We start from the raw sequence: 17,357 nt of genomic DNA on the forward strand, positions 1-17,357 counted from the left end.
ATCACCCCTGTGCTCGCTGACCTACATTGGCTCCCGGTTAAGCAACACCTCGACTTCAAAATTCTCATCCTTGTTTTCAAATCTCTCCATGGCCTCGCCCCTCCCTATCTCTGTAATCTCCTCCAGCCTCCCCGCCCCCTGAGATATCTGTGCTCCTTCAATTCTAGCCTCTTGAGCATCCCTGATTTTAATCGCTGAACCATAGTGGCCGTGCCTTCAGTGCCTAGACTCTAAACTCTGGAATTCCCTCCCTAAACCTCTCCGCCTCTCTACCTCTCATTTCTTCTTTAAGATGCCCCTTAAAACCTACCTGTTTTCTGCCCTAATATCGGCAATGTTACTTGGTGTCAAACTTTGCTCCTGTGAAGCATCTTGGGACGTTTTACTACGTTATAGGCACTATATAAATACAAGTTGTTGTTGTTATCAGTGCTCTGTCCCTATATCACACACTGCCAATCAGTTCATTCACCAGCTGACTGACCATCACCACAGGCCTGAAACCTGGAAAAGCATCCCAGATTCAATGCTTTGTGGTGAGGAGATACACATCCAACTGTTCTTACATGTTGAGCATCTTGTGTCCAAGATGGAGTAGAAATTGGTATGCTGTGTGCCCATTTTTCGGGTGTAAAACGGGGCGCAAAGCATACCAATTTAGCTTGCACCCAATCTGCACTGCCGTTGGGACCACTGTTAAATTCATGGGGGGCCTTTTTATTAGGCGCCCATATGCATGCCAAAACAGGCATTATGTGAAGGCATTATCCTTCAATATGTATATTAAGGGCCTAACGCAAGCTAAAGTGCCCCATTCAGAAATTAGTTGGCGATGAGTGGGTCATGCCTTTGCTCTCTGCCACTCAGGATTCTTCAGCAGCTCCCACCGCTGCCAACGTTGAATTTTTGTTGTTAAATAACCCATACTGTGGAGCCAGGAGAGCTGGAGGGCTTCCCCAACACCACAGGGGTCGTGATTATCTTCCCCCCACCCCATCACGGTCCAACCCCGCTCCCGGGACTTAGAACATAGAACTTAAGAAATAGGAGCAGGAGTAGGCCGTACGGCCTCTCGAGCCTGCTCCGCCATTCAATAAGATCATGGCTGGTCTGATCATGGACTCAGCTCCACTTCTCCACCCACTCCCCATAACCCCTTATCCCCTTATCGTTTAAGAAACTGTCTATTTCTGTCTTAAATTTATTCAATGTCCCGGCTTCCACAGCTCTCTGAGGCAGCGAATTCCACAGATTTACAACCCTCTGAGAGAAGAAATTTCTCCTCATCTCTGTTTTAAATGGGCGGCCCCTTATTCTAAGATCATGCCCTCTAGTTCTAGTTTCCACCATCAGTGGAAACATCCTCTCTGCATCCACTGGTCAAGCCCCCTCATAATCTTATACATTTCGATAAGATCACCTCTCATTCTTCTGAACTCCAATGAGTAGAGGCCCAACCTACTCAACCTTTCCTCATAAGTCAACCCCCTCATCTCTGGAATCAGCCTAGCGAACCTTCTCTGAACTGCCTCCAAAGCAAGTATATCCTTTCGTAAATATGGAAATTAAAACTGCACGCAGTATTCCAGGTGTGGCCTCACCAAAGCCTTGTGTAACTGTAGCAAGACTTCCCTGCTTTTATACTCCATCCCCTTTGCAATAAAGGCCAAGATACCATTGACCTTCCTGATCACTTGCTGTAACTGCATACTATCCTTTTGTGTTTCATGCACAAGTACCCCCAGGTCCCGCTGTACTGTGGCACTTTGCAATCTTTCTCCATTGAAATAATAACTTACTCTTTGATTTTTTTTCTGCCAAAGTGCATGACCTAATGGAGGGCCACTGCTAGTGAGGCAGGCAGGCCGACATTGATGTCCTAGCTTGGGCAAACCTGCTCTGGAGGCTCAACCAGCCCCGGCTGCATAACTAGAGTATGTTAATGAGGCCGAAGTCTCATTTTCATCCATCCTCTCGGTTTGGTCCCAGACTAATTACTTGGCCCTTGTCTCCTCATCAACAGTTCCTTCCCGAATCCTTTAGGATCATTGGCTCCTCAGTGAGCTCACAACAGCCCCGATGAATTTGCTAGTAATCAGAGAGCTAATGGAGCTTAATCATTAAAATCATATTGCTCAGTTAGAAATTTCCAAAGGAGGGGCAATTTACATTGACGAGGTGTGGTGAGTAGTGGTGCTCTGGGGACTACTGTGGTAATGGGTTCACCTTCAAGGGACAGGAGGCTCTATCCCATCAGAGAGAAATTACATCAGCTGTGGAAAAGTCTGACAAGGACTTGGCTCAAGGAGTTCAGACACTCCATTTATGCCTTGTCAGTCCCAGCATGACTGTAAAAAGAACCTGGCCCCGAAAATGTACAGGCTACAATCCCGACATTAAACTGGGACTGTGCCCGCTGGTGCCCTCCAGTGAGAAGCCCATGGGAGTTAGCAGGAGCAGTGGGAAGGCACCTGGAGCATCAATGCCACCACTGGCCTATCACTGGTGCCAACTGGACTCATGCACATTCTGCTATCTCCCTGCATTTGTGTCCCAATGCCTCATCTCCTTCCGACCCCCAAGACCGCATTCAGCGTCTCTTTTTAAGGGGGGAGATTTTCTTTTTAAATTAAATTTGTCTGAGGAAGCAAGCCACTCCTCTCACCTGGACCCCTTCCCCCACCTCTAAGATTCACCTTTGCCCATATGGAGGCTGGTATGACTCATCTCACTTGGCATACTGGGCCTGGAATTTTCTCCACGGGCGCAACCTGGAGGTTCGGCACAAAAATACGTCCATTCCTGCACCCATTCTGCTAATGGTAAGTTACGCTTAAATTTCCTGCAAATATAATCATAAGAATACGGCCAAATGTAAAAAAAGGTGAAAATCAGTGCAAACAATCAGGGCACAAGGATAGCACTGAAAGCTGTATATTCCTTCTTTAACTATGAGACTTATGGGTTGAAATTCGGTATCGCTGTTTTTGAGGCGCTGTCAGCGCCTAAGTGCTGATTTTAGTGCCGGGCGTAAGTGCAGCTTCAAAATGCCAAATTCAGTTTTTACGCCTAAAGATGAGAGAGCAGCGCTAAAAGTGACGTTGCACATTCATCCTCGGGCACCATCAGAAGGGAGCTCAGGAGGCCGACTGAATTTCCCGATGGGAGGCTGTCGGCAAGCGAGCTGGAAAACCGGGGAGGAAAAAAAGACACAAAAACTTTCCCAACCCACACACACACACACACTTCCCCACTGGTACAACTAGTAAATAAAAGCTGAAATAAATAAAGAAAACAACTTACCTTGATTGCTGGGCGATTCCACCCGAGATCTGCTATGTTGACACCACTTTTTCCTGGCTGTACAGACGCCTGGCCGTTACGCCTCCGTACAACCAAACATCGTGAGAGCGGCGCCAAGGGGGCTGGATGATGTCACCACGTGGGTGGCGTTAGAGGGCGCAGCGTTAACACAATGTGCCGGGAGGCATGCACATCACCCACCGCCGATGGTAGGCCTTTGCTGCCTGTTAGCCACCCATCGCTGACGTTAACGGACGGCTATATTAAGGGAACTTTGGCCCCTTACAGTTTCAACTCATTCAACCATCATTCATACACATCAGGCACAGCCTATTTTAAGAAACTGTAATCAGCGAAGCTTTCCGTTTTTAATGTGACTTACACTGACGCCATAAAATGTATTAAAAGAAACTTAAAATACAGAACAGGTCTCTGAGGATAAAGTTTTGTAAAAACTCTCAAAAAGTTGCAATAGAACACCAGAAAATTGACGTAGTTCCCTGCTGTACCTGAAAATCTGGTGGTAATTTGAAGAGAGCGATTGCAGGAAACTCGCAGATAATGCTCTGTAACTTGGGGGCAGAGCCATTATCATGGTCGGAGGCGCTTTCGGACGGAGGGATCGATAGATGGCTAGAAAACATTGAGGAGATTCTGGCATATTGTCGTTATGCATATAGCTCACTTACGGCCAAAATTCCGTTATCTATTAGGCCACACAATTAATTTGCTCCCTGTTTCATGTGTCTCTGGGTCCAAATGTGGAGGAAATTCAAGGCCAGGTTCCCTTCTAAGCCTGGTTAAGCAGGAACTCCCAGAGTAGGGAGTTTCCACCCCAGTCCGCTTGGTCTCATTGGCCTTGTGAGGGACAGGTGGATTACCTGCCCTTCAAAAGACGACCAAGAACTGAAGACCCAGGGTAATCGTGTGCTTGCCTTTCTTTCCGTTGGGTTCTGGTGAGTTACAGCCGGAGGCAGAGGACCCCTCGAGTAAGTCCTGGCCCTCATCTTCGATTGACTACCTGTGATGAGGCATCATTGAGAGTTTGGAAAAAAGACCAAAATTCCAGAGCATTATCTTCGTATATGACCTCAGCCACCTATGGGTCAAATGTCCCCTGGACCAAAGGTAGAAAATAGTGAAAAAGTTGCCCTCATATGTCTTTGAAAGGTGTTTACCTAGGATAGTCCGGAATCATCATACTGGGTAAACTCTGGGGTCGGAAATGGGTGTTGTTTGTTTCCCAGTGGTGAATGATTACATACAGTGGTTTGTTATCTGTGTATCCAGATAATGGGAGACGAGTCGGAGCCAGGGACACCAAGTGATTACTTTTTTATTTAGAGTATGAGCAATCAGCCAATCTGCCATTTCATAACCCCTGGGCACACCCGCCATAGAAAGAGAGAGAGAGAGAGAGATGGCCAAAACTGTTCCTCCAGTGTCAGCCACAGTCCTAGTTACAGATGTGAGTGCTGAGGGAGTAAGTACTGGCTTCCACCGATCCTGTCGGCAGCCGACTTTAAAATCAATACAGAGTCTGTCTGTCTCAGCACCATATGGATCACTGGAGATGGATGGCTTTTAATCTGTATATTGAAGGGTCCAGTCATCAAGGTTATGATTGCTGAATCCACAGGTCTTCATCCTTATATTTCTGGCTATTTGCGTGTGTTTCGATGCATGCAGTTCTATACTTCTTTCAGCTTGGTTTCCCAGCAGTGCAAGACTTGCCTTATTCCATTAATATTTAGAACAGAGTTTGCAAACCCAGAGTGCAAGCTGAGTCATACATGTCCTATCAGGCTTGCGATCCACCCCGTCTAATTCTCCAGCAATTGGAGACAGTGGCTGAGCACCTAGATGAAGTATGCGCAATGTCTCTAACCTGCTGAAGCTTTGACCATTGCTCTATGTGGGTCAAAGGATGCAGTATTGTTAGGGAATGAGTTATATAGCTGGGTAATACATAAGAACATACGAAATAGGAGCAGGAGCAGGCCAAACGGACCCTCGAGCCTGCTCCGCCATTCAATAAGATCATGGCTGAACTTTTACATCTACTCCATGTTCCTGTCCTATCCCCATATCCCTTGATTCCCTTAGTCCTCTGGGGTAGAGAATTCCAAAGATTCACAACCCTCTGACTGAAGAAATTTCTCCTCATCTCAATCCTAATCCTGAGACTATGCTCCCGAGTTCTAGGGGAGCATAGTCTCCAGCCAGGGGAAACATCCTCTCAGCATCTACCCTGTCAAGCATTTTAAGAATTTTATACGTTTCAATGAGATCATCTCTCATTCTTCTAAACTCCAGAGAATATAGGCCTATTCTACTCACTCTCTCCTCACAGGACAGCTCTCTCATCCCAAGAATCAATCGAATGAATGTTCAATGCAACTCCTCTAAGGCAAGAATATCCTTACTTAGGTAAGAAGAACAAAACTGTACAAAACAAAAGAGTTCTGAGAGCAGTACCATTTTCATGGAGGTGGGACGAAGATTGCAGATAGAAGACAGGAACTATGAACCCACTGTACTAGGCTTTGTCTCCTTGCCAACAGGATGATAGGAACATGTCGCCATAGGAATTGCTAGGTGAAAAAAGACCCACTTCTCCTCCTAGCCTCCTTTTAGTCATATGGTACACCGATAATAGAGTTGTTAACTAATCACAACGATCAATCTCTATCAATTAGTTGACAACCAATCCAGACATGAGGGGAGGAAAGATTTGGGAACCATAGGTCCAAAGTCACCTGTTCCTGCCAAGCAGGCTACCGAGTACAACTGACTGTGTGGTGAACAGGAGAATTTGGGTCCAGGATTACCGGACATGGATGATGTAATGTATGCACCTGTGAATATGCTCACACCGCTGCCAGAAATTGTGGCGTGTAATATTTTTGTGGAGTATGCGGTGCCCACCAATACGCTCACGGCCTTCCGACTGGAATGCATCATCACCCCCTGCAACCAAATTTTTATTTGATTAAAGGTTTTCGTTACAGTTTTAAATTGTTCAGTTGTGGGTTCCCGCGCCAAAACGGGGCACTTGTTTAAGTTTCTACTAAAATAGTTGTAGAGCTGTTGAATTGTAAGTGGCTTAGCCAGTCACATGATGTTTACAAGACTCAATAAAACCCCAGCCAGTTGGGTTCAGGGGATCTACGATGAGGCAGGTGGATGAACTGGTAATGTATAGTGTGATTGTTCAACCTTTGCTAATAAACCAACTAGTTCTTAATAGCAATGTGTTACACTGAGCAAGGAAGGGAAAGTTTTGGAGGGTTGACTGAAGGCTAGGTCACAAAAATGGGTTTGGAGGAGGTTGGAGACAGAGGCAGAGAGGTTTAGGGAGGGAGCTTCAAAGGTGGCTGAAAGTTCTGTCACCAGGTGAAGGGTAGGCATGCACAGAAGATCCAGAACAAGAGGACCAGAGCATTGAGGGCGTGCTATAGAGCCGGAGATAGGGTGGGAGAAGGCCTTGAGGGATTTATAGATGAGAATGAAGATTCTGAATTGAATGTGTTGGGGTATTGGGAGCCAGTGTATGTCAGTGAGGTGGTGTATAGGACGAGCAGGACCTAGTGTGGGACAAAATATATGAGGCGAGGTTTTAGCAAGTCAGAGTTTATGGAGGATAGAATGGCAGTCTGCAACGTAGTTAGGTCTGGAGGTGACGAAGGGGTTCATTGGTGGAGGAGCTGAGGGAGGTGCAGTGGTGGAAGTGGGGTTTAAAGCTGATCTCAGTTGAACAGGGAGTCATGATTGGGATTGAGTGAGTGCCTGGGCATGGGATCAAGTAATTGGCAAGGGAGTGTACTTTGAAGATGACCGGTTCAGTCTTTGTGAACTTGAAGCAGGAGAGGCGATGGAGAGGTCGAGCTGGGTTTCGTCAGCGTATGTGTTGAAGCTGGCTCTTTTACAACAGATGATGTCACCAAATGGCAGCATAAAGAGAAGAGAGGCCAACGATGGATCCTTGGCAGATCCTGAAGATAGCGGTACAGGGAAGGGAAGAGAAGCCCTTTCTGAAGATGGACTCGCTGCATTCGGATAGGTAGGAATGGAATCGTGAGAGGGCAGTCTCACTGAGCTGGATGACAGAGAAGTCTTGGAGGAAGATGGCCATAATCAGCCGTTGAACACTGTGGAAAGGTTGAGGGCAGGGAGGGGTAATGCACCCTGCTCACAGCCCCAAAAGCTGTCATTTGTGAGTTTGGCTGGGGTTGTTTTAATAAAGGGAGAGGAGCAGAACCTAGACTGATGGTAATGCACTAAGTAAGCTGAGTGGCAACATTGTGATTTTTAATACATGTTTATATTGGTTTGAATTCACTGAATCACAGAAATATGGTGCAGAGTGAAGCCGTTTAGCACATTTGGCCTCTGCCAGTTCTGACTCTTCAACTTGAGCTGTCTGACCTAATTGCATGAGGGTTGCTTGCACAGTAGAGCATTATAACTGTTTTGACCATTCAGCTTTGACCCCATTACTCATGGCAGTGGTGGTATGTTGGGGATAACGCTGAGTGCTGGTGTTGTAAATCTTGTTAGAATGCTCCAGTCCAAGATATAGAGCATGCCATCACAGAGGAAACTATAAACTGTGTCAAAACTAAGACCCTTCTGTCCTCTCCTTCAAATTTATAATCCTGCCCTACAAGAATAAACTGCTCAGGCCAGTACCGGAGGTTCCTTTTCTATATCAGTAAATAACCTTTAACATTATTGTTGCCAAATTAAGTTAATCCAGGGGTTAAGTCATGGCAGAACAGCTCGGACACGTGTTATGCTCCTCCTGTACTATGTGGGAAGTCAGGGACTTTTCCGCTATCCCTGATGACTACGTGTGCGGGAAGTGTATCCGCCTCCAGCTCCTGACGGACCGCATTGCGGCACTGGAGCTGCAGGTGGGTTCACTCTGGAGCATCCACGATGCTGAGAATGACGTGAATAGCATGTTTAGCGAGTTGGTCTCACCGCAGGAAAAGGGTACACAGCCAGATAGTAAATGGGTGGCCAGCAGGAAGAGCAGTGCAAGGAAGGTAGTGCAGGGGTCCCCTGCGGTCATCCCCCTGCAAAACAGATACACCGCTTTGGGTACTGTTGAGGGGGATGACTCATCAGGGGGGAGCAGCAACAGCCAAGTTCATGGCACCATGGGTGGCTCTGCTGCACAGGAGGGCAGGAAAAAGAGTGGGAGAGCTATAGTGATAGGGGATTCAATTGTAAGGGGAATAGATAGGCGTTTCTGTGGCCGCAACCGAGACTCCAGGATGGTATGTTGCCTCCCTGGTGCAAGGGTCAAGGATGTCTCGGAGCGGGTGCAGGACATTCTGAAAAGAGAGGGTGAATAGCTAGTTGTCGTGGTGCATATAGATACCAATGATTTAGGTAAAAAACGGGATGAGGTCCTACGAGACGAATTTAGTGAGCTAGGAGCTAAATTAAAAAGTAGGACCTCAAAAGTAGTAATCTCAGGATTGCTACCAGTGCCACGTGCTCGTCAGAGTAGGAATCGCAGGATAGCTCAGATGAATACGTGGCTTGAGGAGTGGTGCAGGTGAGAGGGATTCAAATTCCTGGGACATTGGAACCGGTTCTGGGGGAGGTGGGACCAGTACAAACCGGACGGTCTGCACCTGGGCAGAACTGGAACCAATGTCCAAGGGGGAGTGTTTGCTAGTGCTGTTGGGGAGGAGTTAAACTAACATGGCAGGGGGATGGGAACCTATGCAGGGAGACAGAGAGAAATAAAATGGAGGCAAAAGCAAAAGAGAGAAAGGAGAATAGTAAAAGTAGAGGACAGAGAAACCCAAGGCAAAAAACAAAAAGGGCCACATTACATCAAAATTCTAAAGGGGCGAAGTGTGTTAAAAAGACAAGCCTGAAGGCTCTGTGCCTCAATGCGAGGACTATTCAGAATAAGGTGGACGAATTAACTGCGCAGACAGCAGTTAACGGATATGATGTGATTGGCATCATGGAGACCTGGCTCCAGGGTGACCAAGGCTGGGAAGTCAACATCCAGGGGTATTCAACATTTAGGAAGGATAGGCAGAGAGGAAAAGGAGGCGGGGTGGTGTTGCTGGTTAAAGAGGAAATTAATGCAATAGTAAGGAGGGACATTAGCCTGGATGATGTGGAATCTGTATGGGTGGAGCTGCGGAAGTCCAAAGGGCAGAAAACGCTAGTGGGTGTTGTGTACAGACCACCAAACGTAGTAGTGAGGTTGGGGACAGCATCAAACAAGAAATAAGGGATATGTGCAATAAAGGTACAGCAGTTATTATGGGCGTCTTTTATCTACATATTGATTGGGCAAACTAAACTGGTAGTAATGAGGTGGAAGAGGATGTCCTGGAGTGTATTAGGGATAGTTTTCTAGACCAATATGTCGAGGAACCAACGAGAGAGCTGGCCATCCTAGACTGGGTGATGTGTAATGAGAAGGGACTAATTAGCAATCTTGTTGTGCGAGGCCCCTTGGGGAAGAGTGACCATAATATGGTAGAATTCTTTATTAAGATGGAGAGTGACACAGTTAATTCGGAAACTAGGGTCCTGAACTTAAGGAAAGGTAACTTCGACGGTATGAGGCGTGAATTGACTAGAATAGACTGGCAAATGATACTTAAAGGGTTAACGGTGGATAAGCAATGGCAAACATTTACAGATCACATGGATGAACTTCAGCAATTGTACATCCCTGTCTGGAATAAAAATAAAACGGGGAAGGTGGCTCAACCATGGCTATCAAGGGAAATTGAGGATAATGTTAAAGCCAATGAAGAGAAAAAGCAACAAACCTGAGGACTGGGAGAAATTTAGAATTCAACAGAGGAGGACTACGGGTTTAATTAAGAGGGGGAAAATAGAGTACGAGAGGAAGCTTGCTGGGAACATAAAAACGGACTGCAAAAGCTTCTATAAATATGTGAAGAGAAAAAGATTAGTGAAGACAAATGTAGGTCCCTTGCAGTCGGATTCAGGTGAATTTATAATGGGGAACAAAGAAATGGCAGACCAATTGAACCAATACTTCGGTTCTGTCTTCACGAAGGAAGACACAAATAACCTTCCGAATGTACTCGGGGACAGTGGGTCTAGTGAGGAGGAGGAACTGAAGGATATCCTTATTAGGCGGGAAATTGTGTTAGGGAAATTGATGGGATTGAAGGCCAATAAATCCCCGGGGCCTGATAGTCTGCATCCCAGAGTACTTCAGGAAGTGGCCCTAGAAATAGTGGATGCATTGGCGATCATTTTCCAACAGTCTATCAACTCTGGATCAGTTCCTATGGACTGGAGGGTAGCTAATGTAACACCACTTTTTAAAAAAGGAGGGAGAGAGAAGACAGGTAATTGTCGACCGGTTAGCCTGACATCAGTAGTGGGAAAAATGTTGGAATCAATCATTGAGGATAAAATAGCAGCGCATTTGGAAAGCAGTGACAGGATCGGACCAAGTCAGCAAGGATTTATGAAAGGGAAATCATGCTTGACGAATCTTCTGGAATTTTTTGAGGATGTAACTAGCAGAGTGGACAAGGGAGAACCAGTGGATGTGGTGTATTTGGACTTTCAAAAGGCTTTTGACAAGGTCCCGCACAAGAGATTGGTGTGCAAAATCAAAGCGCATGGTATTGAGGGTAATGTACTGACATGGATAGAGAACTGGTTGGCAGACAGGAAGCAGAGAGTCGGGATAAACGGGTCCTTTTCAGAATGGCAGGCAGTGACTAGTGGAGTGCCGCAGGGCTCAGTGCTGGGACCCCAGCTCTTTACAATATACATTAACGATTTAGATGAAGGAATTGAGTGTAATATCTCCAAGTTTGCAGATGACACTAAACTGGGTGGCGGTGTGAGCTGTGAGGAGGACACTGAGAGGCTGCAGGGTGACTTGGACAGGTTAGGTGAGTGGGCAAATGCATGGCAGATGCAGTATAATGTGGATAAATGTGAGGTTATCCATTTTGGGGGCAAAAACACAAAGGCAGATTATCTGAATGGCGGCAGATTAAGAAAAGAGGAGGTGCAACGAGACCTGGGTGTCATGGTTCATCAGTCACTGAAAGTGGGCATGCAGGTACAGCAGGCGGTGAATGCGGCAAATGGTATGTTGGCCTTCATAGCTAGGGGATTTGAGTATAGGAGCAGGGAGGTCTTACTGCAGCTGTACAGGGCCTTGGTGAGGCCTCATCTGGAATATTGTGTTCAGTTTTGATCTCCTAATCTGAGGAAGGAGGTTATTGCTATTGAGGGAGTGCAGCGAAGGTTCACCAGGCTGATTCCAGGGATGGCTGGACTGTCATATGAGGAGAGACTGGATCAACTAGGCCTTTATTCACTGGAGTTTAGAAGGATGAGAGAAACGTATAAGATTCTGACGGGACTGGACAGTTTAGATGCGGGAAGAATGTTCCCGATGTTGGGGAAGTCCAGAACCAGGAGATATAGTCTTAGGATAAGGGATAGGCAATTTAGGACTGAGATGAAGAAAAACTTCTTCACTCAGAGAGTTGTGAACCTATGGAATTCCCTGCCGCAGAGAGTTGTTGATGTCAGTTCATTGGATATATTCAAGAGGGAGTTAGATATGGTCCTTATGGCTAAAGGGATCAAGGGGTATGGAGAGAAAGCAGGAAAGGGGTACTGAGGGAATGATCAGCCATGATCTTATTGAAAGGCGCTGCAGGCTCGAAGGGCCAAATGGCCCACTCCTGTACCTATTTTCTATGTTTCTCTGTTCCTATCTCCATGTTTCCGAGCACATCTCACACTGTCTTCTCTGTTTGTTGTTATAGGGTGGTGATAGAGACGATGAAAGCTCAGACGGGGAACAGACTACTCCTTTGCAGTTGGAATTTGTGGATGATCCAAACTTCAAGGTCAAGGTCAACTATTCCTATATGGCAGTGCAGATCCCAACAGACATCTACAAGGGCTGTGAGTATTACATAGAATGACACAGAATGTACAGTAGAGAAAAAGACCATTCAGCCCAACTGGTCGATTCCCGTGTTTATGCGCCACACAAGCCTTCACCTCTAATGTATTTGCTTCTTGGGATCTTTGCTTAAGAATTCATAGCAACCTATTTCTATTAAGATCTCGTTGGTTTATTCGCAAATGTTTAACAATCACACTACACATTACCAGTTCATCCACCAGGATCCACCTGCCTCATCGTGGATCCCCTGTACCCAACTAGCTGGGGTTTTATTGAGTCTTGTGAACAGCCACTCTCAACTCAACAAACCTGTGAGCATAATCACAGGTACATACACTACAACCTTCTCTCTTCATCTAACGCTATCAACATGTCCTTCTATTACTTTCTCCCTCATGTACATATCTAGTTTCCCCTTAAATGCATCTATGCTATTCGCCTCAACTGCTCCATGTGGTAGTGAGTTCCACATTCTCACCACTCCCTGGGTAAAGAGGGATCTCCTGAATTCCTTATTGGATTTATTAGTGACTATCTGATATTCATGCTCCTGGTTTTAATTCCCCACAAATATATTCTGCAGAGGAGTTTTTGTTCTCTATTTTTTGCACAGAACCACCTAGACTCAACTGCACACAGGCCCCAGTTGGGTCTCCTACCGTGTGCTATTCTGCATTCTGGGCTTCATAATGAGATTGTTAATAAAATAAAGGCCTTCAGGAGCTTGTCTGACCCAAATCCCCTTAATGACGCCTGCACGTAAAGTCAGTCCACTTTACACACACCTTCACAAACTCAACAATGCCAGGCACAAGCTGAATTCCCAATTAGTCTCAGCTACTGAAACACTTGTTTTGGACCATTTGATTATTCATTTATTGGATGCCAGTTAATGTTAAGGAGAGAACCATACTCTGAGAGACCATGTTCTCCACCCCCCCCACCCCGCCCCCCAAGGCTTCTCTTGGAGCACACACGGCTCGGCACTTTAGTTCGCGAGTTTTTGCGCCACGAAAGTTGTACAACGCCTCCCTTCACGCTGCGCACCCTGGCGCAAGGCCCAGAGGGCGAAAATTCCTTACTAGAGCGCAACCTATTCCCGGCCGGTAACTTTCCCGCCCCGCCTCCGTTTTCGCCCCAAAAACAGAAAAGGCTAAAATCCAGCCCACTCTCTCACACTTACACTTATTCTCATACACACACACGCTCTCATATGCATAAACCCTCTCACACACTCACTCACTCACACACTTTATCACAAGCACACTTACTCACACATACACTTATTCTCATACGCACTCGCATACACACACTTACACACTTTCTCACACGCACGCTCTCACATGGACTCACTCATGTACACACTTGCTTGCACACACTCACTCACTGACACACACTCTTACACACTCACACACTCACTGTCTCACATGCTCGTGCACGCACTCACTCACATTCACGTCCACTCACAGGCATTTACTCGTACGCACACTCGTTCATTCTCTCTCTCTCTCACACACACACTCACTCACTGTCACACACTCACACACACACACTCTCACATACACACTCTCACACGTGATATATTCTTTACGACATCACTAACATACACATCGCATAAGATGGCTCTGCAGAGAACGTGTCATGTGACCTTGTCACATGATCCTTTTATTATATACATCAGCAGTTGCATTACAACAGTAGTCCACTAGGGGGAGCTCTATATTACAATGCGCGTGCGCACACACACAGTTACAGCCTATATTAAGGCAACTGTCCGTCTGATTTCCATTGGTGAATGTTCAGTAATTTTGAGAAATGGAAACCAGACAGCAAAAGCCCAGTTTTCCTATGGCAACTTTTTAAAAGGTGATCCATGTGTGGAACAGATCTGAGTGCCCTTGCACTCTTCACTTGTGAGAGCACTAATGGCCTTGTTTTCTACATGCTGCCTGTATTATAAAATCCCAAACAGTTCGGGCGTGGGTTGTCTCCCTGGCACATTGAAAACTCTCTGCACACACTGCACAGGCAGGCTGGCTGGCTCGGGGTTCTAACGCATTGAATCCCAAGGCTGTGATAATGGAGCAGGTAATGGACGTCAGGTAGTGTGCTGACGTCTGCGAGCTGCTGATTGATCATCTTCCCGATGCAGTAATTGTATTGACGGATGGATCTCTTTCAAAATAATTAACATTTAAATTAAAAATGAAGGATGCGACTGGTGGAATTTACTGAGGGGCGATGGTGCTGGATTTGTCATTTCCAGTCCCCCCCCCCCAAGCCACCACCTGGTCCTGGTGACGGCAGATTCCACTTGCGTTGATTGCCCATACATTCTGTGGTAATTACTGCAATGAATCTTTGCAGCACCAGAGCTCTCCAGCCTGCCTTTAATCATCTGTAAACTGGCATGATATCGGCTCTCTGTATTCCATCTTTCTGAGCAACTCATACTGCTGAGAGCACGGGAACAAGGATCCGACCGAAACGCTGCACACAACTCCCTCTCTGGGAAGTCTGCCTCTCACCAAGGGATTGGCGATGCAGTCAGGCTTCAGAAGATCCTCAATAAAGAACACTTCAAACTCCATCGTAGCATCTGTTCGTCACAAGTCAGCTTAAAGGGTAGGATTCAGTAGGCGCAGGGTACAGAGGCAGGGGTTCGATACACAGCCCATTACACTGAGACAGTCCGATATATAGGCCATTACACAGTGAGTTCGTTATACAGCCCATTACTCAGTGAGTTCAATATACAGCTCGTTACACAGAAAGAGTCCAATACACAGCCCATTGCACAGGGAGCATCCAATACACAGCCCATTACACAGAGAGGGTCTGATACATGGCCCATTACACAGAGAGGGTCTGATACACAGTCCATTACACAGAGAGGGTCTGATACACAGTCCATGAATAAAGATGTAACATTAGCTCATTTGGAAAGCAGTGACAGGATCGGTCCAAGTCAGCATGGATTTATGAAAGGGAAATCATGCTTGACAAATCTTCTAGAGTTTCTGAGGATGTAACTAGTAGAGTGGATAAGGGAGAACCAGTGAATGTGGTGTATTTGGACTTTCAAAGGGCTTTTGACAAGGTCCCACACAACAGATTAATGTGCAAAATAAAGGCACATGGTATTGGGGTTATGTATTGACGTGGATAGAGAACTGATTGGCAGACAGGAAGCAAAGAGTGGGAATAAACGGGTCCTTTTCAGAATGGCAGGCTATGACTAGTAGGATGCCGCAGGGTTCCGTGCTGGGACCCCAGCTATTTACAATATACATTAATGATTTAGATAAAGGAATTGAATGTAATATCTCCAAGTTTGCAGATGACACTAGCTGGGTGGCAGTGCGAGCTGCGAGGAGGATGCTAAGAGGCTGCAGGGGGACTTGGACAGGTTAGATGAATGGGCAAATGCATGGCAGATGCAGTATAATGTGGATAAATGTGAGGTTATCCACTTCGGGGGCAAAAACTGGAAGGCAGATTATTATCTGAATGGTGACAGATTAGGAAAAGGGGAGGTGCAACGAGACCTGGGTGTCATCGTACATCAGTCATTGAAGGTAGGCATGCAGGTACAGCAGGCAGTAAAGAAAGCAATGGCATGCTGGCCTTCATACTGAGGGGATTTGAGTATAGGAGGAGGGAGGTCTTACTACAGTTGTACAGGGCCTTGGTGAGACCACACGTTGAGTATTGTGTGCAGTTTTGCTCTCCTAATCTGAGGAAGGATATTCTTGCTATTGAGGGAGTGCTTCAAAGGTTCACCAGACTGATTCCCGGGATGGCAGGACTGACATATGAAGAAAGACTGGATCGGCTTGGCTTATACTCACTGGAATTTAGAAGAACGAGAGGGGATCTCATAGAAACTTATAAAATTCTGACAAGACTGGACAGGTTAGATGCAGGAAGAATGTTCCCGATGTTGGGGAAGTCCAGAACCAGGGGTCACAGTCTAAAGATAAGGGGTAAGCCATATAGGACCGAGTTGAGGAGAAACTTTTTCACTCAGAGAGTGGTGAACCTGTGGAATTCTCTACCACAGAAAGTTGTTGAGTCCAGTTCGTTGGACATATTCAAAAGGGAGTTAGATGTGGCCCTTACGGCTAAAGAGATCAGGGGGTATGGAGAGAAAGCAGGAATGGGGCACTGAGGTTGCATGATCAGCCATGATCATATTGAATGGCAGTGCAGGCTTGAAGGGCCGAATGGCCTGTTCCTGCACCAATTTCTATGTTTTTATGTTTCTATATTACACAGAGAGGGTCTGATACACAGTCCATTACACAGCGAAGGTCCAATACACTGCCCATTACACAGAGAGGGCCTGGTGCACAGCCCATCAAACAGGGAGAGTGCGATACAATGTGAATTACACAAAGAGAGTCCGATATGCACCCCATTATACAGAGAGAGTCTGAAACAAACCCCAATACACAGAGAAAGTCCGATACACACCCCCTTACGCAGGGAGGGTCTACCACACAGCCCATTACACTGCAATAGCCCAAAACATAGTCATTATACTGAAAGAGTCCATTACATAGCTCATTACCAAATCACATCCTGGTCTGTCCCCCTAATCACACCTTGGCCAATCCTCCGCCACTGTCTACTCCTTTGAGCATCTCACCCTATTCCACCCCTCACCTCTCATTTAAAATTCTCATTTTCTACCACTCATCCAAGTACCATAAAAATGTTATCGCCGAGATATCCTCACTGCTTTCCTCCCTCAGCCTCTGCACCGAGCGACTTCTCATCTTCGGTGATTTCAACCTCCACCTCAATTCATCATATTCTCTCTCCTCTGAGTTCACTAGCCTCCTATCCTCCCTTAATCTCTCCCCCAATGTGAACTCCCCAACCCATATTCAAGGTCACCCCCTCGACCTTGCCATCTCTCATGGCCTTGCTACTCCAATCATGTCAATTAGTAGAAAAGGCCTTCTCTGACCACTTCCTCATATCGCTCTCCACCCACATCCCTCTTCCTCCCCCGAACCTTACTTCCTTCTGTGTCCGCCCTTGGAATAAAAAACTATCTCTCGACTCTCTTACAACTACATTTATG

The 17,357-nt window shown here is 46.3% G+C and overlaps 1 protein-coding gene across 2 annotated transcripts in view; it reads left to right on the top strand.

The window, feature by feature from the left end:
- LOC139277400 (voltage-dependent calcium channel subunit alpha-2/delta-2-like) overlaps positions 1 to 17,357 on the top strand; it is a 1,881,585-nt gene that overhangs the window by 1,219,756 nt on the left and 644,472 nt on the right. For both annotated transcript variants that reach the window (XM_070895823.1, XM_070895824.1), the window contains one exon: positions 12,120 to 12,261. In XM_070895823.1, the coding sequence (XP_070751924.1) occupies positions 12,120 to 12,261 (142 nt within the window). The remainder of the gene's footprint in view (positions 1 to 12,119; positions 12,262 to 17,357) is intronic.

The sequence above is a fragment of the Pristiophorus japonicus genome, chromosome 12 (genome assembly GCF_044704955.1).
Source record: "Pristiophorus japonicus isolate sPriJap1 chromosome 12, sPriJap1.hap1, whole genome shotgun sequence".
NCBI classification, from domain to species: Eukaryota; Metazoa; Chordata; class Chondrichthyes; family Pristiophoridae; genus Pristiophorus; species Pristiophorus japonicus.